We start from the raw sequence: 21,480 nt of genomic DNA on the forward strand, positions 1-21,480 counted from the left end.
AAATAATTTTCGTTATAACAGACTGCATCATCGTTTGAGATGATGGGGGATCCAGAGTCAATGCCTACAATCAGAGAGGAGCTGGAGAAAAATGAGCCCCTTTGGTTCCAGGAAATTGGCAAGTCAAATGAAGATTCTGAAGAAAGTAGTAAGTTGTTGTTTGTTTTCATATCAGGTATATCTGAATTAAAACCTTGTTTGATAACAGTAAAGTACCTTAAACTTAAAATATTTTTTTTATGACACTGAATATAAACATTTGAAATTAGCAATGTCACAATGTAAGGACCATTTTGTTTGATGTTTGGACCAGATCGAGTCAACAGTAGCAATAACAACACCTTTCTCTGGCTTGAAAGTTTGGATTATTGGGGGGGGGGGGGGGGGGTGTGTTTAGTACACAAAAGATTGTTATATTGAAGAAGCGTTGATAATAATAGCAATTTTTCATTTTGCCTTGAAAACTTGAATTTCCACCGGGGAAAAATATTTTGATGACTTCAAATTTAACATTGCACCCAGTTTTTGTCACAGACAGAACTCAGTCTGTTCCAGTCAAATTTTATTCTGTTATGTTTATGTCAAGTGTATTTTGTCCTGCTGTGAACCATGGTGACACATATTTCAGGTTCTCCACGTCCTGAAGGACACAGGTCCAGCCTCGAGTCAGATCCTCTAAAAAGTAACTCTTCTGAATCAGAGTCCAAAACAGTATTTTATATTGATACTTCCCATGGAGAGTCATCCCACAGTGGAAGCTTTTCCGAAATACCCAAAGGTGAGTCAAAGAGAAAATGTGAATTTGTTCTAACATGTTAGAGATTTATTATAGTTTTAATAAGCGAACAATGTTTTTATTGTTTTTGTTGCAGGTGTACTGATGTCTCGGGATATGGTAGAGGAGCCACTGCCCAGACAAGATTCATCAGTACATGGCTTAGGGGATGATTTTCTCAAAGGTAGGCCTATAATATATAGAAAATATTTTAAAATTTTCCATGTAAAATCTTGAGGAGGTACTTGCCAGCTGCTAGATTAAAAACATGTACCCTTTAGACTTGATAGCATGTAGGGTAAATGGTGTTCCTGCTTCTCTGACCTTGTGGATGAGAGGTTAGCATCATTCCCACCCACCTTTAATTTCATTGAGTAAGGCACACATCACAGTAGGGTGGAATGTGACACTATTAGATTTGTTACCTTTGGTATTTAATTTAAAACTAGAAGACTATGATTAGTAAAATAATACACAAACACATTTTATTTAAAACAGGTGTATTGATATAATTCATTAACATTTGTGTAAAATTCTTGAAAATGAATTTCAATTCAATGAGCATTTAACATTTAGTTAGTGGTATATTTGCCTTGCTGCTGAGAAAAAAATTATGTATAATTGTAGAACAAACAATACATTTCATAGTTTTTTAAGTGCTGTCTTGGAAAAGACAATACATACATACATTGATATTACACTAAAAAGAAAAATGCAACAAAAATAGAAACATTGATATTACATTAAAAAGGAAAATGCAACAAAAATAGAAACATTGATATTACATTAAAAAGGAAAATGCAACAAAAATAGAAACATTGATATTACATTAAAAAGGAAAATGCAACAAAAATAGAAACATTGATATTACATTAAAAAGGAAAATGCAACAAAAATAGAAACATTGATATTACATTAAAAAGGAAAATGCAACAAAAATAGAAACATTGATATTACATTAAAAAGGAAAATGCAACAAAAATAGAAACATTGATATTACATTAAAAAGGAAAATGCAACAAAAATAGAAACATTGATATTACATTAAAAAGGAAAATGCAACAAAAATAGAAACATTGATATTACATTAGCTACTGGTGTCCAACATGTCCACAACCATTTAATTTTTCAAGTCTTTTTAAAAAGATTTGTCCACAATAATGCTATGATGTGGACTTTATTGCTTTAATAACAGGCCATCTTAAGATCTCTAGTGCTATATTTGTATGAGTAGTTTATCTATTGCTGACCGATTTTATTTTACCAAATATTACCTCACCTTGTACCATGCATTAGACTAGTGATGGAACAATAGACAAGTTACTTTAATACCTTTACAGAAAACACACCAGGTGCAATTGATATACTACAAAATGAAATAGACTAAACACAGATAATTTACACAAATATAAATTTATGCTAAAGAAAATGTATAAGAGAATATAAAAAGCAAAATAATCCATAAAGGGACACAACAGCCAACCACAGACAAGCACACAGAATATTGTATATCAACTACAATATCCTACGTATGCAAGACCTGTACTGACACTTTAGCTACATAGATAACTTCTAGCCTTATTACGCAGGACCAGAGTGCTGATTTAGAAACAAAAATTGAGCTCACCCATTTCTGTAGAGGAATCTTTTTCTGCTCATTGGTCAAACACACAAACTCTATCTTAACCTTTTAACAGATGCCACAAATATGCATCAGCATGCCGATATTTTAACCTATAGTTTTATAATTAAGCTACTGACTCAATAAACAGCAAACTTAATAAATCAGTAAATAAATCTAGGTATGTCAGACTCGTTAGGTCAAACTGATGTTGTCAGTAAGACAATCTGAGCTAGTAAATATCAACAGATAATGAAGGCTGCTCAATACATACTGTTACGAAGTCATCGGTGTGCTTTGTTTTGATGGTGGTGATGATGACTGCAGTGAGAGGTTGAAATAAAACGCCAACACAATTTCAGCTGAACAACTTTAATTAAACAGATAATCAAACTACACTCTATATGATAGTCCTACTATCGTCTAAGAAAGCAGAACTAGTTCATTAATAGCGGCCGGCCTTAGGGGCCAGCCCTACCACACTTTACAAAAACACCAAAAACATGACTACATCCTCGCAAGCCTAACGTTCCACTGTCCTCTCTTTCTGGCCCAAGCTTGACCCTGGGTTCCTTAACCCCTGCATGACCCTGGCAGTCCACCGATGGGGAGGGGCGGGCATGCTAGCCTGCACATTAATAGCTAGGTGGGACAGGGATGCATTGTGTCCCAGTTCAGGTGGGGAGGGGCGGTGACACTCTGTTCTAGTTTAGGTGTGGGGGGGGGGGGAGGGGGGTAGATACCAACTACTGGTGGGACGAGGGGGGGTGGGGTAGATACCAACTAGCGGTGGGACGAGGGGGGTTGGACTCATTTATAACACATACATACACAGGAGATTCTGGAACAAACTCTGTTTTGTATTCTTGGGCATCTATGCTGGCAGCTGATGTGTCACATGATGCAGGTGTTACTACTGATTTGTCACATGATACAGGTGTTGTGACTACTGTTGTGTCACATGATACAGGTGTTGTGACTACTGTTGTGTCACATGATACAGATGTTGCTGGACTGTTACTTAAATTCGCTAAGGACTTCAACCTCTTGCGTTTTTTTGCCTCTAGAGCTTTAGTTGATTGGCGTTTTCTTCTCAGTCTGGATCTCAGAGCCATGTTTTTAGCATGTGGTTTAACTGGCGGCATAGCACTGTTGCACTGCTAAAAAAAAAAGCAAATTTTTTAAAAAGTTTGTCATGTTAAATACAATACATAGATCAAATACTAAAATAAAATAGACAGTGATTTATTACCACTCATTTATGGTGGGTGAATAAGTTTTGTTTACCTCCTAGTCACCTATAATCTATATTATTTCAACTTCACTCTACCCACACCTCTCTCCCCTTTCCCAAAAGTAGTTTTCTTCTAGGAAAGAGAACCTGCTTTCTACAGAGTTAATAAAGCTGGTTCAAGATTAAGTTCAATGATACTATTTTGTCTTCGTTAGATCTAGATTCTATAGTTTATAAAATGTATCAATGTATGTAAAAGTGTTTTAAATAACATTAAAATACAACAGTCTGATGACGATACTTTCTTCTTCCACATGACCCCCCCCCCCCCCCCCCCCCCCCCGCTGATGGATATAGATCCCCCGCTGATGGATATAGATCTAGAACAATCAATATTAGATTTGTATTATTATAATTATAGGTCACCGTCAAGACATCTAGATCTAGATCTAGATCTACTTCTAGATCTAGAAATCTAGTACTGTAAGATACAACTAAATTAGAAATTAGGGCTAATAGTATACTAAACTACTAACTACAAGACAATTAGACATCTAGTTTGTACTTACTAGATCTAGATCTACTTACACTACTTGATCTAGAATCTGGATCTAGATTCTAGTACTAGAATCTAGATCTAGAATAATCTAGATTCTAGAATATCTAAAGTTTCTAAAGTTATCGCCTGTACAAACCAACCAATCCAAACTTTCTTGATTGAGTCTTGGATAGCTTCTAGATCTAGATCTAGATCTAGTAATCTAGATCTAGATAAAGTAGATATCTACTAAATCTAGATTAGATCTAGAATAGTCTAGATTCTAGAATCTAGATCTAGGCCTAGCCGCTATTAGAATCATAGTTAGGAAATCTAGATCTAGATCTAGATCTAGATCTTATTTCTTAAGTCTTATTTCTTAAGTACTACTAATCAGCTAGATCTGAATATCTTTTTATCTAGACTCTAGATTTATCTAGATTCTAGATCTTGATCAAGAATCATAAGCTTTTCACTTATTTATTTAAGTCCCGTTAATGCGTTTATGACTATGACGCCCGGTTTTGTTATGCACAGCAAAGAAACATCTAAATACCCGCCTGAACCTAAAACTGTTAGTTACCTGGTTGTACGTAAACAAAACCATAGCAACTTCAATTTTAGTAAATATATTCAATCTATTACTACAGGGGTTCCCAACCTTTTTTTTACTCTAGTGCACATTCTAAAATATCGGTAGGGTGGCGGGCACCACCTACTTTAAATCGACAAACTGCTTCCAGAGGCGCAGCAACTCTTCCCGTCACCCGGGGACAAAACTTTCGATTAGCACCCCCCCCCCCCCCTCAAATTTTCGATTTGCATCCCCCCTCCCCTCAAACTTTTGATTTGCACCCCCCCCCCCTCAAATTTTCGATTTGCACCCCCCTCCCATCAAATTTTCGATTTGTTTATGAAAAAAATTCTGTCTCTGTCGAATAGTGAGAGGCGGGCACATAGGAATCGTTCTGCGGGCGCCATGGCATGGGGTTGGTTACCCCTGTATTACTAGATCTAGATTCTCAATATAGATCTAGATGTAATTCCTAATGACATGCTACAATTTCATTTCAAGAAAATTTGTTATAACTAAAGCATAAGTTGTGTTAAAAGTATACACACCCACTCACCCACAACATACCTTAATTAAGCTTTCTCAAATTACACACTCAAAACATCCACCATATAAATTGAATATACTGTCTCAAATTAGACACTTCAACCACCCACCACCTGTCCTAAAAACCAATTAAAGCCTTTATCGAATTACACACTTGATTATACACTTTTTTAAGTTGAACCCCCCTCGTCTCAATTTACACTGTCCGTCAATAAAAGACATCACATTTTGACTCCCTCTCTTCACCTGCAACACAATTTTATACAGCAGACCCTTCTCCCACCCACCTTCCCAAATAAATATCACAGTGCAGTTACTCCCCCTTGAAATTACTTTTCTCAATTTTCATTTTATTTTTAAAAAAGATTTAGTTGTTTTCTTTAAAGCCAGTGGAATGAACTATTATCTAACTAGCTTGATTTTGTAGAAGGCATCACTAATCACTATTTAATGCTGATAATTTTGGCAATGAGATTGATACATTTTTATTACATTTTTACACAAATAAGTCTTTAAAACAAATGTACACCAAACAAATATATAAAAAATGGACTAGACCTACATCTGTTGCACCTGTTGTTGAATAAGGCAGTTCAAAATGATGTCACTATCTCCACAACTGTGTGACCTACACTGGCAGGTCACTCACACTTATACAGCTGACTGTCCACCCAGAGCACTCTTGCTTGACCCAATTAGCCGTTAATTATCATGTGATTGGGAATGAGTTGGTCCAAGCTGTCTACCAAGGTCAAGGTAAATTGGAAAATTAAATGATTAGAAGTGCAGTGTAATTAAACACTGGCTACCTAATACATTCAGTGTGTGATGATGGCTGCATCATGTTTGGATGTAAACATGTTGGAATATACATCATGGATTAATGATGTTCACATAACTGTTTAGATATAAAATGTGTTGAATATAGGCCTGTATCATGGATATATAACATAGGATATATAAGAAATTCATTGCTTGAGCATTGTGAAGTGCAACAATGTGTGAGATATATACGGTATGACAAAAGTTATTTCTTCTTATAAGCTTGTCGTTAGGCTTTTTACTCAATTATCTCTGTGTTCACTAAACATCTTCATCTTGATGATGGGGAGAAGATGGCTATCGTTTATATATTATAGATATTTTTTAATTCTCTGATTATTCTGTTCACAAGTATTGCTCATAATGTATGATTTAAAAAATGGCAGTTTAGTTGTAAATCATTATAGTCAATGATAGTTTTGTTATAATGTATGCACAGTTCAGATATGTGCTACCTATTTAAGTAGTAAACTATTTTACAAAATTTTAAGACCCATACTAAATGATATTGCCTATTTCAGCTTTGACAGTATCTTAATTTAATTTAAACTGTATTTAAAAATTGTGTTAAAACACATTTTTCTTTGAATTGTTCTTGCTTTTCTGATTAAACCAAGTGAAATGAAAGTGAACGAAGCAATGAGTTGCTACTGCTAGCTTAACCAACCAATATCTTGATATACCGTTTCTATTTCTATGATCTGCTGTGCAGGAGTTTATTGATTGCATGCTATAACTTCTTGCTTCACCAGGTGCCCTCTTCCTTGGCAAGACCCCAATGGCCAGCCCTGATGAGTCCACTTGTCCACACGGCTGGAGGTCAGTAGAGCAGCTGAGGGAGGAGAACGGGGAGAGACTGGCCTACGACAGACTCAAGTAAGTCTTGTAGATCTTCATCATCTTGTTTGGGGGGGGGGGGAGACTGGCCTACGACAGGCTCAAGTAAGTCTTGTAGATCTTTATCATGTTGTTTGGGGAGAGGCTGGCCTACGACAGACTCAAGTAAGTCTTGTAGATCTTCATCATCTTGTTTGGGGGGGGGGGAGACTGGCCTACGACAGGCTCAAGTAAGTCTTGTAGATCTTTATCATGTTGTTTGGGGAGAGGCTGGCCTACGACAGACTCAAGTAAGTCTTGTAGATCTTTATCATGTTGTTTGGGGAGAGGCTGGCCTACGACAGACTCAAGTAAGTCTTGTAGATCTTTATCATGTTGTTTGGGGAGAGACTGGCCTACGACAGACTCAAGTAAGTCTTGTAGATCTTCATTTTGTTTGGGGGGAGACTGGCCTACGACAGACTCAAGTAAGTGTTGTAGATCTTCATCATGTTGTCTGTGGGTTTGTGGAGAGACTGGCCTACGACAGGCTCAAGTAAGTCTTGTAGATCTTTATCATGTTGTTTTGGGGGACACTGGCCTATGACAGACTCAAGTAAGTCTTGTAGATCTTCATCATGTTGTCTGTGTGATTTATCCTCTTAATCAATATCATGAATGACTGGCCATTAAGCACCAAAATGAATGAGATCACATTAGACTATCTTTAAAAGACCTAACACGTTCTTTTACTAACTAAAAGCTTGTCATTGAAAAGCTTAATCCTGACAGTACTTTATAATTACCCTTTGTTGAAAGACCTAACCCTAAGACCTGTCACTAAAAGACCTACCTTGACCTTCCAGGAAAGCCCACACAGAGCTGTGGCGTGTACTGACCAGACAACTATTGGGTCAACACAGTCTTCTGCTGAGCTGGGAGTCAGTGGTGTCCACCTCAATCACACAGGTCAGTAGTGTCCACCTCAGTCACACAGGTCAGTAGTGTCCACCTCAATCACACAGGTCAGTAGTGTCCACCTCAATCACACAGGTCAGTAGTGTCCACCTCAATCACACAGGTCAGTTGTGTCCACCTCAATCACACAGGTCAGTTGTGTCCACCTCAATCACACAGGTCAGTAGTGTCCACCTCAATCACACAGGTCAGTTGTGTCCACCTCAATCACACAGGTCAGTTGTGAATGTCAAATACAATGGCATAGAATTTATATATATATATATATATATATATTCATTCGTGTATATATATATATATATATATATATATATATATATATATATATATATATATATATATATATATATATATATATATATATATATATATATATATATATATATATATATATATATATATATATATATATATATTTATTCGTGTATATATGACACAAGTACACTGTCCATTATGGGGTTCTATCCCCTTACATTACAACACTAGTCATTAATTTTTAGGTTTTTATTATTTTATCATGGTAGCAAAAATTAGCATTTGTTAGTAAGTGTATTAAATGACAACTCACTTTTTTAGGTCAGCCATTTCGTACGTCCAGATATCAAGTTTGAGGGGGATGACATGGATATCAGAAACTATATCCACATTAAAAAGGTTTGCTCTAAATGATCAAAACTTCATGTTAAAATTTGATAACTTAGTCTTTTTTTTGTTGACTTTTTAACATTGTGTTATGGAACTAATTTAATTTAATTGATTTTCATTATCTGAGAAATTTTTAGATATACATTTATGAACTACAACATTAAAAACAAAAAGTAAATGTAATATTTTACCACCCTGCAGAAAACAAAAAAGTGAATGTAATATTTTACCACCCTGCAGAAAACAAAAAAGTGAATGTAATATTTTACCATCTTGCTGAAAACAAAAAAGTGAATGTAATATTTTACCACCCTGCAGGTGGAAACTAAAAAGTGAATGTAATATTTTACCACCCTGCAGAAAACAAAAAAGTGAATGTAATATTTTACCACCCTGCAGAAAACAAAAAAGTGAATGTAATATTTTACCACCCTGCAGAAAACAAAAAAGTGAATGTAATATTTTACCACCCTGCAGAAAACAAAAAAGTGAATGTAATATTTTACAGGTGGCAGGTGGAAGCAAATCTGAGACATCCCTGTTCCACGGGGTCATCTTCACAAAAAACATCGCACACAAGAAGATGAAGACCAACTTGATGAACCCCCTGATCCTCCTCCTGCGAGGCACCATTGAGTTTCAGAGGGTGGAGAACAAGTTCTCATCATTAGAACCCCAGATTTTACAGGTAAACTTTTCCTAGAACCCCATATTTTACAGGTAAACTTTTCCTAGAACCCCAAATTTTACAGGTAAACTTTTCCTAGAAACCCAGATTTTACAGGTAACTTTTCATAGAACCCCAGATTTTACAGGTAAACTTTTCCTAGAACCCCAGATTTTACAGGTAAACTTTTCATAAAACTCCAGATTTTACAGGTAAACTTTTCCTAGAACCCCAGATTTTACAGGTAAACTTTTCCTAGAACCCCAGATTTTACAGGTAAACTTTTCCTAGAACCCCAGATTTTACAGGTAAACTTTTCCTAGAACCCCAGATTTTACAGGTAAACTTTCTATAAAATATTGTATTGTGCTGGTAAACTTTCTCTAGAATCACAGGTTTTATGTTTAAACTCATCTTCAAGGAATAGACTTTACAGGTTTTTTTCTAAGAACCTCAGATTTTACAGGTAGGGGCCTATATATGTTGCAAAGCCAAAAAATTTAGTAGAAGTTAACTTTCAGAAAAATCTCAGAATTTGAAGTTATCATTCTAGTATCTGTACCTTTTATTTTGATATTATATGCTTATTATTCTTGTGATAGAGCTATGTGTTTGTTTCCATCCAAGGAAAGAGAATTCATGAGGAACTGTGTGATGAAGATGGTGGCGTACAGACCCAATGTTGTGGTGGTGGAGAAGTCTGTGTCTCGTCTGGCGCAGGAGTTTTTGTTGGAGGCTGGCATAACACTGCTCTATAATGTTAAACCAGTAAGTTACACACTACAGTACAATGTTAAACCGGTGAGTTACACACTGCCACACTGCTCTACAATGTTAAACCGGTGAGTTACACACTGCTCTACAATGTTAAACCTGTAAGTTACATACTGCCACACTGCTCTACAATGTTAAACCGGTGAATTACACACTGCTCTACAATGTTAAACCGGTGAGTTACACACTGCTCTACAATGTTAAACCTGTAAGTTACATACTGCCACACTGCTCTACAATGTTAAACCGGTGAGTTACACACTGCTCTACAATGTTAAACCTGTAAGTTACATACTGCCACACTGCTCTACAATGTTAAACCGGTGAGTTACACACTGCTCTACAATGTTAAACCGGTGAGTTACACACTGCTCTACAAAGTTAAACCGGTGAATTACACACTGCTCTACAATGTTAAACCGGTGAGTTACACACTGCTCTACAATGTTAAACCAGTGAGTTACACACTGCTCTACAATGTTAAACCGGTGAGTTACACACTGCTCTACAATGTTAAACCGGTGAGTTACACACTGCTCTACAATGTTAAACCGGTGAGTTACACACTGCTCTACAATGTTAAACTGGTGAGTTACACACTGCTCTACAATGTTAAACTGGTGAGTTACACACTGCTCTACAATGTTAAACCGGTGAGTTACACACTGCTCTACAATGTTAAACCAGTAAGTTACACACTGCCACACTGCTCTACAATGTTAAACCGGTGAGTTCACACTGCTCTACAATGTTAAACCAGTAAGTTACACACTGCCACACTACTCTACAATGTTAAACCGGTGAGTTCACACTGCTCTACAATGTTAAACCGGTGAGTTACACACTGCTCTATAATGTTAAACCAGTGAGTTACACACTGCTCTACAATGTTAAACCAGTGAGTTACACACTGCTCCACAATGTTAAACCAGTGAGTTACACACTACTCTACAATGTTAAACCGGTGAGTTACATACAATGTTAAACTGGTAAGTTACACACTGCTGTACAATGTTAAACCAGTAAGTTACACACTACTCTACAATGTTAAACCGGTGAGTTACACACTGCTCTACAATGTTAAACCGGTGAGTTACACACTGCTCTACAATGTTAAACCGGTGAGTTACACACTGCTCTACAATGTTAAACCAGTAAGTTACACACTGCCACACTGCTCTACAATGTTAAACCGGTGAGTTACACACTGCTCTACAATGTTAAACCAGTAAGTTACACACTGCCACACTACTCTACAATGTTAAACCGGTGAGTTCACACTGCTCTACAATGTTAAACCGGTGAGTTACACACTGCTCTACAATGTTAAACCGGTGAGTTACACACTGCTCTACAATGTTAAACTGGTGAGTTACACACTGCTCTACAATGTTAAACCGGTGAGTTACACACTGCTCTACAATGTTAAACCGGTGAGTTACACACTGCTCTACAATGTTAAACCGGTGAGTTACACACTGCTCTACAATGTTAAACCGGCTACAATGTTAAACCAGTAAGTTACACACTGCTCTACAATGTTAAACCGGTGAGTTACACACTGCTCTACAATGTTAAACCGGTGAGTTCACACTGCTCTACAATGTTAAACCAGTAAGTTACACACTGCCACACTACTCTACAATGTCAAACCGGTGAGTTCACACTGCTCTACAATGTTAAACCGGTGAGTAACACACTGCTCTACAATGTTAAACCAGTGAGTTACACACTGCTCTACAATGTTAAACCAGTGAGTTACACACTGCTCCACAATGTTAAACCGGTGAGTTACACACTACTCTACAATGTTAAACCGGTGAGTTACATACAATGTTAAACTGGTAAGTTACACACTGCTGTACAATGTTAAACCAGTAAGTTACACACTGCCACACTGCTCTACAATGTTAAACCGGTGAGTTACACACTGCTCTACAATGTTAAACCGGTGAGTTACACACTGCTCTACAATGTTAAACCGGTGAGTTACACACTGCTCTACAATGTTAAACCGGTGAGTTACACACTGCTCTACAATGTTAAACCAGTAAGTTACACACTGCCACACTGCTCTACAATGTTAAACCGGTGAGTTACACACTGCTCTACAATGTTAAACCGGTGAGTTACACACTGCTCTACAATGTTAAACCGGTGAGTTACACACTGCTCTACAATGTTAAACCAGTAAGTTACACACTGCCACACTGCTCTACAATGTTAAACCGGTGAGTTCACACTGCTCTACAATGTTAAACCAGTAAGTTACACACTGCCACACTACTCTACAATGTTAAACCGGTGAGTTCACACTGCTCTACAATGTTAAACCGGTGAGTTACACACTGCTCTACAATGTTAAACCGGTGAGTTACACACTGCTCTACAATGTTAAACTGGTGAGTTACACACTGCTCTACAATGTTAAACCGGTGAGTTACACACTGCTCTACAATGTTAAACCGGTGAGTTACACACTGCTCTACAATGTTAAACCGGTGAGTTACACACTGCTCTACAATGTTAAACCGGTGAGTTACACACTGCTCTACAATGTTAAACCGGTGAGTTACACACTGCTCTACAATGTTAAACTGGTGAGTTACACACTGCTCTACAATGTTAAACTGGTGAGTTACACACTGCTCTACAATGTTAAACCAGTAAGTTACACACTGCCACACTGCTCTACAATGTTAAACCGGTGAGTTACACACTGCTCTACAATGTTAAACCGGTGAGTTACACACTGCTCTACAATGTTAAACCGGTGAGTTACACACTGCTCTACAATGTTAAACCGGTGAGTTACACACTGCTCTACAATGTTAAACCAGTAAGTTACACACTGCCACACTGCTCTACAATGTTAAACCGGTGAGTTACACACTGCTCTACAATGTTAAACCGGTGAGTTACACACTGCTCTACAATGTTAAACCGGTGAGTTACACACTGCTCTACAATGTTAAACCAGTAAGTTACACACTGCCACACTGCTCTACAATGTTAAACCGGTGAGTTCACACTGCTCTACAATGTTAAACCAGTAAGTTACACACTGCCACACTACTCTACAATGTTAAACCGGTGAGTTCACACTGCTCTACAATGTTAAACCGGTGAGTTACACACTGCTCTACAATGTTAAACCGGTGAGTTCACACTGCTCTACAATGTTAAACCGGTGAGTTACACACTGCTCTACAATGTTAAACCGGTGAGTTACACACTGCTCTACAATGTTAAACTGGTGAGTTACACACTGCTCTACAATGTTAAACCGGTGAGTTACACACTGCTCTACAATGTTAAACCGGTGAGTTACACACTGCTCTACAATGTTAAACCGGTGAGTTACACACTGCTCTACAATGTTAAACTGGTGAGTTACACACTGCTCTACAATGTTAAACCGGTGAGTTACACACTGCTCTACAATGTTAAACCAGTAAGTTACACACTGCCACACTGCTCTACAATGTTAAACCGGTGAGTTCACACTGCTCTACAATGTTAAACCAGTAAGTTACACACTGCCACACTACTCTACAATGTTAAACCGGTGAGTTCACACTGCTCTACAATGTTAAACCGGTGAGTTACACACTGCTCTATAATGTTAAACCAGTGAGTTACACACTGCTCTACAATGTTAAACCAGTGAGTTACACACTGCTCCACAATGTTAAACCGGTGAGTTACACACTACTCTACAATGTTAAACCGGTGAGTTACATACAATGTTAAACTGGTAAGTTACACACTGCTGTACAATGTTAAACCAGTAAGTTACACACTACTCTACAATGTTAAACCGGTGAGTTACACACTGCTCTACAATGTTAAACCGGTGAGTTACACACTGCTCTACAATGTTAAACCGGTGAGTTACACACTGCTCTACAATGTTAAACCAGTAAGTTACACACTGCCACACTGCTCTACAATGTTAAACCGGTGAGTTCACACTGCTCTACAATGTTAAACCAGTAAGTTACACACTGCCACACTACTCTACAATGTTAAACCGGTGAGTTCACACTGCTCTACAATGTTAAACCGGTGAGTTACACACTGCTCTACAATGTTAAACCGGTGAGTTACACACTGCTCTACAATGTTAAACCGGTGAGTTCACGTTGCCACACTACTCTACAATGTTAAACGGGTGAGTTCACACTGCTCTACAATGTTAAACCAGTAAGTTACACACTGCCACACTACTCTACAATGTTAAACCGGTGAGTTCACACTGCTCTACAATGTTAAACCGGTGAGTAACACACTGCTCTACAATGTTAAACCAGTGAGTTACACACTGCTCTACAATGTTAAACCAGTGAGTTACACACTGCTCCACAATGTTAAACCGGTGAGTTACACACTACTCTACAATGTTAAACCGGTGAGTTACATACAATGTTAAACTGGTAAGTTACACACTGCTGTACAATGTTAAACCAGTAAGTTACACACTGCCACACTGCTCTACAATGTTAAACCGGTGAGTTACACACTGCTCTACAATGTTAAACCGGTGAGTTACACACTGCTCTACAATGTTAAACCGGTGAGTTACACACTGCTCTACAATGTTAAACCGGTGAGTTACACACTGCTCTACAATGTTAAACCAGTAAGTTACACACTGCCACACTGCTCTACAATGTTAAACCGGTGAGTTACACACTGCTCTACAATATTAAACCGGTGAGTTACACACTGCTCTACAATGTTAAACCGGTGAGTTACACACTGCTCTACAATGTTAAACCAGTAAGTTACACACTGCCACACTGCTCTACAATGTTAAACCGGTGAGTTCACACTGCTCTACAATGTTAAACCAGTAAGTTACACACTGCCACACTACTCTACAATGTTAAACCGGTGAGTTCACACTGCTCTACAATGTTAAACCGGTGAGTTACACACTGCTCTACAATGTTAAACCGGTGAGTTACACACTGCTCTACAATGTTAAACTGGTGAGTTACACACTGCTCTACAATGTTAAACCGGTGAGTTACACACTGCTCTACAATGTTAAACCGGTGAGTTACACACTGCTCTACATTGTTAAACCGGCTACAATGTTAAACCAGTAAGTTACACACTGCTCTACAATGTTAAACCGGTGAGTTACACACTGCTCTACAATGTTAAACCGGTGAGTTCACACTGCCACACTACTCTACAATGTTAAACGGGTGAGTTCACACTGCCACACTGCTCTACAATGTTAAACGGGTGAGTTCACACTGCCACACTGCTCCACAATGTTAAACTGGTCACTTACACAATGTGGTCTAGAACATTATACATTAACAGAAAGGTTCCTTATGTGGCCAGATACTGTTAGCAGTTTTGTGGCCATATAGACAGTTGGGTTTTGCGGCCATATAGACAGTTGGGTTTTGCGGCCAGAATAATAGTGGGGATTTTGTGAATGAATAAACATCTGGAGTTATGTGGACAGAAATTTAGGGATTTGTGTCTTTCAGACAAGGGTGTTTTGTGGCTGAATATTTCGTAGCGTTATGTGGCCAGAATAACTGAGGAGTTGTGGCCAAATGTAGTGGTGTTTCATTGCCAGATATAATTGAATTTTGTGGCCAGATACATTGTGTTTTGTAGCCAGAAACACTCTTTTTTTTTTTGCACAGAAACAAATGGTTTTTATTGCCAGGTAGAATTATATGTTTTTGTGGCCAGATACAATATAGTTTTTTGGTCAGATACAATAGGGTTTTGTGTCCAGATACTTGGTTCTATCTCTATCTCAGAGCTCTTTATTCCAGAGTGTGATGGAGAGGCTTGCTAGGTTCACCCAGGCTGACATTGTGCCATCAATTGATGGGCTGGTCAGTAAACCCAAAATGGGCTTCTGTCATGACTTTAGGGTACAGACCTACAACCTCCCTAACAGTGAGTAAACATCCTTGTATCAGATTCAAGTTTTAGACACATACCATTTGTAATAGTATTGCACTGACTTGAAATAAAAATCATGAGGATGGGCAACCACTCCTTGAGTACAGTAATATACAGACCACAGATCCAAATTTAAAGTAATGATAGAGTACATTATTTTTTATTAGAGAAGTATTTATTCTTGTAGTAGATTGAAGTGGTGTATGTTTAGAGTTAACGTTTCAACCCTACACATTTATAGATCGTAGATCACAGATTTTTACTGAAATTAAAATATGTAAATCAGTCTTGATCCTCCTTAAATTTAACTCCCCAGCAGTGCTTCAAACTAATCAGTGCACACATTTTTATCACATTGATTACCACTGATTACTGATCTAATTACCTGTAACTTCCAACAGAAGAGACCAAAACACTGGCTATCTTTGATGGCTGTGCTACACACCTGGGATGTACCATTGTGCTGCGTGGTGGGACACAGAGCGAACTCAGAAAGGTACGTCCATCACCAGACACTGTGTAATCCTATACTTTCACGTTTTGTCCATACAACACAATGTATTTTGTAAAGCAAGAGATGATATGTTTTGTTTTGATTTCAAGTTTTGTTTTACAGAAAAATATTAAAACAAAAAGTTGAGAAATAATGATACAATTATCTGATATAATGTCCTATTTGCAACTTGACTAAGTCCTGTAATGTCCTCCATGTGTCCTACCAGGTGAAGCATGTCCTGAAGTTTATGTCCTACACTGCTTACAACTCTCTGCTAGAACTGGGCTTCTGTATGGATGAGTTTGCCTTACCCCAGCCAGGAGCTGATGAGATAGGACAACCATTTGAAGGTCTGGACACCTCACAGGACGTCACAACTTACGGGTAATGTACAGCAATCAGTTAGTGCTGTAGTTTAATTTGAAAAAGTTATCTGTAAATAATTTACAGCAATCAGTGTTGTAGTTAAGTTTGAAAAAGTTATCTGTAAATAATTTACAGCAATCAGTTAGTGGTGTAGTTTAGTTTGAAAAAGTTATATGTAAATAATTTACAGCAATCAGTTAGTGTTGTAGTTTAATTTGAAAAAATTATCTGTAAATAATGTATTGCAATCAGTTAGTGGTGTAGTTTAATTTGAAAAAGTTATCTGTAAATAATTTAAAGCAATTAGTTAGTTGTAGTTTAGTTTGAAAAAATTATCTGTAAAATATTTACAAAAATTCAATTAGTGTTGTAGTTAAGTTTGAAAAAATAATCTGTAAATAATATACAGCAATCAGTTAGTTTTGTAGTTTAGTTTAAAAAAGTTATCAGTAAATAATATACAGTAATCTCAGTTAGTTTTAGTTTAGGTTGAAAAAATAATCTGTAAATTATTTACAGCAATCAATTAGTGTTGTAGTAAAGTTTGAAAAAATAATCTGTAAATAATATAAGGCAATCAGTAAGTGTTGCAGTTCAATTTTAAAAAACTATCTGTAAATAATTTACAAAAATTCAATTAGTGTTGTAGTTTAATTTTAAAAAACTATCTGTAAATAATTTACAAAAATTCAATTAGTGTTGTAGTTTAATTTTGAAAAAATAATCTGTAAATAATTTACAAAAATTAAATTAGTGTTGTATTTTAATTTGAAAAAATTAATCTGTAAATAATATATACAGGGTAATTGAATGAAAGTAATTGAAACATTTTTACAGCATTAGAAGTGAGGATGTGTCTAAGAAAACCCAAGCCTTGGAAGATGTGGACGCTGAAGATGTAGTAGACAGGAAATGTTTTGATGCCAGAAGTGTCGACTCCATCTCGCTGGAGGACATTAGCGAGGCTGCTGATATGTACCAGGTGGGGTACAGGCAGGGGGAGAAAACACAGGTCAGGCTGAATGGTGAGGAGGGTGAACTTGACCTGAACCTTGACCCCACTAGTGAGGCAAAGGGTGCCTGCTTGTCTGTGGAGACCAGTGGTGTACAGAGCAATAAGGTTGTAGAGTCAAGTGGTTCTCAAGCTGTTCAAGGCAGCCACCCACAGGTTGTTAAAGCTGATGGTCAGGGGACTCACGGTGTTGAATTAGCTGGACTTAACTTTCAGGTGATTGCGGATACACCTGTGTCACATGTCAAAGGTTATCCTGACACAGCTCCAGCCCTAACTACACAGGTGCAAGCAGCCAATGTACCAGAGTACACACAAGCTAACCTGTGTGCTGATATCATGAGTGCTGAGCTCAATCTGCCTGACGAGGATTACTTCAGGGCTAACACAGACCCCATTGACGAGTCCAACAGACCCAACTCCGCCACTGGGTCCTCAGACTTCCTGTCTGTCAGTTCCAGCCAGAGAGAAAAGAGCCGACACCCTAGTGGGGTTTCATCCGTATGCTGCACTGAGGGGCCGTCGGGCCGCAGCACGCCGGAGTACGTGTTCAAGTCCAACTTGTCAGACGACGGCTCGTGGGACGGAGCCCCAAAAGTGATCGCCAACATCATGTGTGTCATCCCCAAGTCAGCCGTGGTCAAACTCCCGTCGGACTCCGCCGCGCAAGTTGACGCCAAACCTCGCAGGACATCAGATGCTGACCATCAGAGAGATCTGAGTAGACAGGCCAAGTTAGATTCCTCGTCCTCCGACCTGCTGACCCACAACCTTGACCCTGACGTCATGGAATCTGGTGACGCTGGGAAAGAAAACAAAGACAAAAATGAGAAGAAAACGTCAAAGTTGACTGAACTCACAGACTGCAGTGATCCGCTGCAACTCTACCAAAACACTCAGGACGAGTCCGTCTTCCATTCCACCAACCCCCACAAGATGGCACTAAAGGAGATCAAGCAGACCAAGTACAAAACATTCCGCAAAGCCCTGGACGGCGTCCACCTCTCCGTGTCCCCATACCACAAGTACTCGGTGCCATTCATAGAGACAGATAAAGGATCCAGGTGTGCTGTGAGGAAGTACCTGCCTGATGAGATTTTCTGGTCAAGTCTGTTTGATGGGGAGGCAGGCCAGAGGTTGTCCAAGACAAAGCTGGTGGATGTAGACGTGTCATCCAAAGCTTTGAATAAAAGCAACATACAGATGCTGCAGCCCCATAACTTGATCAACTGTAACCTGACAGAACCCATTTGGGAGAATAACATTCAGGTCAGTTCAGAGATACCTTTAGCGCTTACAAGTAACGATTGAAGTAACCTTTTCATAACATTTAAGATAAGTGTTGAATAAGTAGAGTGAATCTGTTTTTGTTTATGACATGAAGGGATTTTGTGTCTACAATTCCCTTTCCCCAACTTAGGCTAGGTACTGATTTGTGCTGTGAGCTCTGAGAAGCTCATTGGCTAGTTCAAGACCTTCTTGCTAGTGTTTAAGTACCTATGCCACAAGATGTTTAGTGAATCTAATACATTTGTAGGAGTTCTCTGCAATAAGAATTTTTTTCTGTAATTTTAAAGAAAGTCTTGGCAGACTTCCGTGCCAGAGGTGGCTGTATCCAGGTGGTCAATGGGCACACAGGCAGACAGTCACAGCCTGAAGTGACCAGCAAGAAGGGGGAGGATACTCTCAATGATTCCCTGAATTTTGGAACTTTCTGGGAGAAAAAGGTAAGAAATGTTTATAAATATAAAACAGTTACTCTAAAATATTTTTATTTTAAAATCAGTTCTCAATCTATGTTAACAATCATTGACATATTTTTTAAACATAAATAATCCCAAGCAATTGTCGGTATCTTTTTTACTAATGATAAACTAATTCAATTTTTTTTTAATCTATTTTATACACTTTACGTCTATAGTAGTAAATTTGGTCATGCTCTTTAACGTTAGTGGTTTTTTTTTTTGGTTTTTAATTAGTGCTTTTTTAAAATTAATTTTTTATTAATTGTCATTGGTACTTAATTTTCTAACTTTATTGATCAGACAGACTGCCTGGACCCCATGAACCACCAGAGGCTGCTTGTCTTGTTTAGCAGCTACTCCTATAAGTCAGCCAACCACCCCTACCCCTGTGTGTACCCTTGGTGAGTAGACCAATTGACAAGCATAGCTATAAAAATAGCCATTACCTAAGATGTACTACAGCTAAACTAAATAAAAAACCCGATAAAATGCAACTGTTGAATCTTGTACTTTTCTCATGCAGGATTGTAAATATGGAGTTCTATGGACGCAATGACATCACACTTGGAGGTTTCCTTGAGAGATTCTGTTTTAGGTAGGTCTAAGAAAACTCGTTAGACTTCATATTTACCATACACAGTATATCCTGCCCTTCACCTGTCTTTTCTACACCTATGACAGTTGCTGTCATTGATCTATGACCTTTCACCCCTAGGCCTCAGTATATCCTGCCCTTCACCTGTCTTTTCTACACCTATGACAGTTGCTGTCATTGATCTATGACCTTTCACCCCTAGGCCTCAATATTCCTGCCCTTCACCTGTCTTTTCTACACCTATGACAGTTGCTGTCATTGATCTATGACCTTTCACCCCCAGGCCTCAATATTCCTGCCCTTCACCTGTCTTTTCTACACCTATGACAGTTGCTGTCATTGATCTATGACCTTTCACCCCCCAGACCTCAGTATTCCTGCCCCTCACCCACCTGTGACTCACCTATGACTGACCACGTGCGTAGATTTGTCCATGGCAATGCCTGCATCAACCTCCTGCTTAAGAAACTGGACAATGAAGTGCCTGGAGGGAAGGAGAACATTTTCATGTGGAGTTGGTGCAAGAAGTGTAAACAGGTTGGTGTGCAACTAATGTAAACAGGTTGGTGTGCCACTAATGTAAACAGGTTGGTGTGCCACTAATGTAAACAGGTTGGTGTGCCACTAATGTAAACACTGTCTGCAAGAAATATCAACAAGTTGGTATGCAGGAAATATAAACTGGTTGTATGCAAGAAATGAAATCAAATTTTTGAGCAAGAAATTTAAACAGTTGAGTGTAAAAATGTGATCAAAATGAAACAAGGGTCTATGTTTTCAAAAAGTGTAAGATCAAACTTTAACAGCCTTTCATATCCCATTGTACAGGAAGGGAAATATACCATCATTGAATAAATAATAAAAAATATCTGTCTTACAGGTGACCCCAGTTGTACCTATCAGCCATGACACCTGGAGTCTGTCCTTTGCCAAGTACCTTGACCTTCGCTTCCATTCCTCCTCCTTCTACAGACGTGGGTCAGCTGAGCCGTGCCTTCACTCCCTCCATCACGACCACTTCCAGTACTTTGGCCACCGTAATATTGTCGCCTCCTTCAAGTCAGTTTTTTTTAACGTAGCCTTGTTTTTAATTTCCTTTTAAATGTTAAACATTCATCTGTAATCTTCTCAGGCAGTTATTGATCGATTGTAACAAAATTTTAAAAATAATTTTAATGTTCTCTTATATCATAACCCAAGTCCTATTATCTCTTGTCATAATCTATAATTATCATCTATGGTTTTTAACCTCAGTTGTCATCTAAGGCTATAATAGTCTCATTCACTCATCAACACACCCATAAACTCCTGGTGCACCTTATAATCCCCCACTCAC

The 21,480-nt window shown here is 38.2% G+C and overlaps 1 protein-coding gene across 3 annotated transcripts in view; it reads left to right on the forward strand.

Moving 5' to 3' along the window:
* LOC131934599 (1-phosphatidylinositol 3-phosphate 5-kinase) overlaps positions 1 to 21,480 on the forward strand; it is a 41,505-nt gene that overhangs the window by 4,946 nt on the left and 15,079 nt on the right. For 2 of the 3 annotated variants that reach the window (XM_059290660.1, XM_059290662.1), the window contains exons 10-26: positions 22 to 148; positions 629 to 778; positions 873 to 959; positions 6,863 to 6,986; positions 7,793 to 7,895; positions 8,481 to 8,558; positions 9,058 to 9,237; positions 9,844 to 9,984; positions 15,798 to 15,924; positions 16,332 to 16,426; positions 16,653 to 16,810; positions 17,630 to 19,073; positions 19,382 to 19,531; positions 19,850 to 19,950; positions 20,073 to 20,144; positions 20,510 to 20,681; positions 21,025 to 21,203. In XM_059290660.1, coding sequence (XP_059146643.1) covers positions 22 to 148; positions 629 to 778; positions 873 to 959; positions 6,863 to 6,986; positions 7,793 to 7,895; positions 8,481 to 8,558; positions 9,058 to 9,237; positions 9,844 to 9,984; positions 15,798 to 15,924; positions 16,332 to 16,426; positions 16,653 to 16,810; positions 17,630 to 19,073; positions 19,382 to 19,531; positions 19,850 to 19,950; positions 20,073 to 20,144; positions 20,510 to 20,681; positions 21,025 to 21,203 — 3,488 coding nt within the window. Of the gene's footprint in view, positions 1 to 21; positions 149 to 628; positions 779 to 872; positions 960 to 6,862; positions 6,987 to 7,792; positions 7,896 to 7,923; positions 7,952 to 8,480; positions 8,559 to 9,057; positions 9,238 to 9,843; positions 9,985 to 15,797; positions 15,925 to 16,331; positions 16,427 to 16,652; positions 16,811 to 17,629; positions 19,074 to 19,381; positions 19,532 to 19,849; positions 19,951 to 20,072; positions 20,145 to 20,509; positions 20,682 to 21,024; positions 21,204 to 21,480 lie in introns of all 3 variants that reach the window. The other variant, XM_059290661.1, reaches the window with a different exon arrangement.

This window comes from Physella acuta, unplaced genomic scaffold (assembly GCF_028476545.2).
Source record: "Physella acuta isolate Inbredline_101_S28 unplaced genomic scaffold, ASM2847654v3 ptg000113l, whole genome shotgun sequence".
Taxonomy (NCBI): Eukaryota; Metazoa; Mollusca; class Gastropoda; family Physidae; genus Physella; species Physella acuta.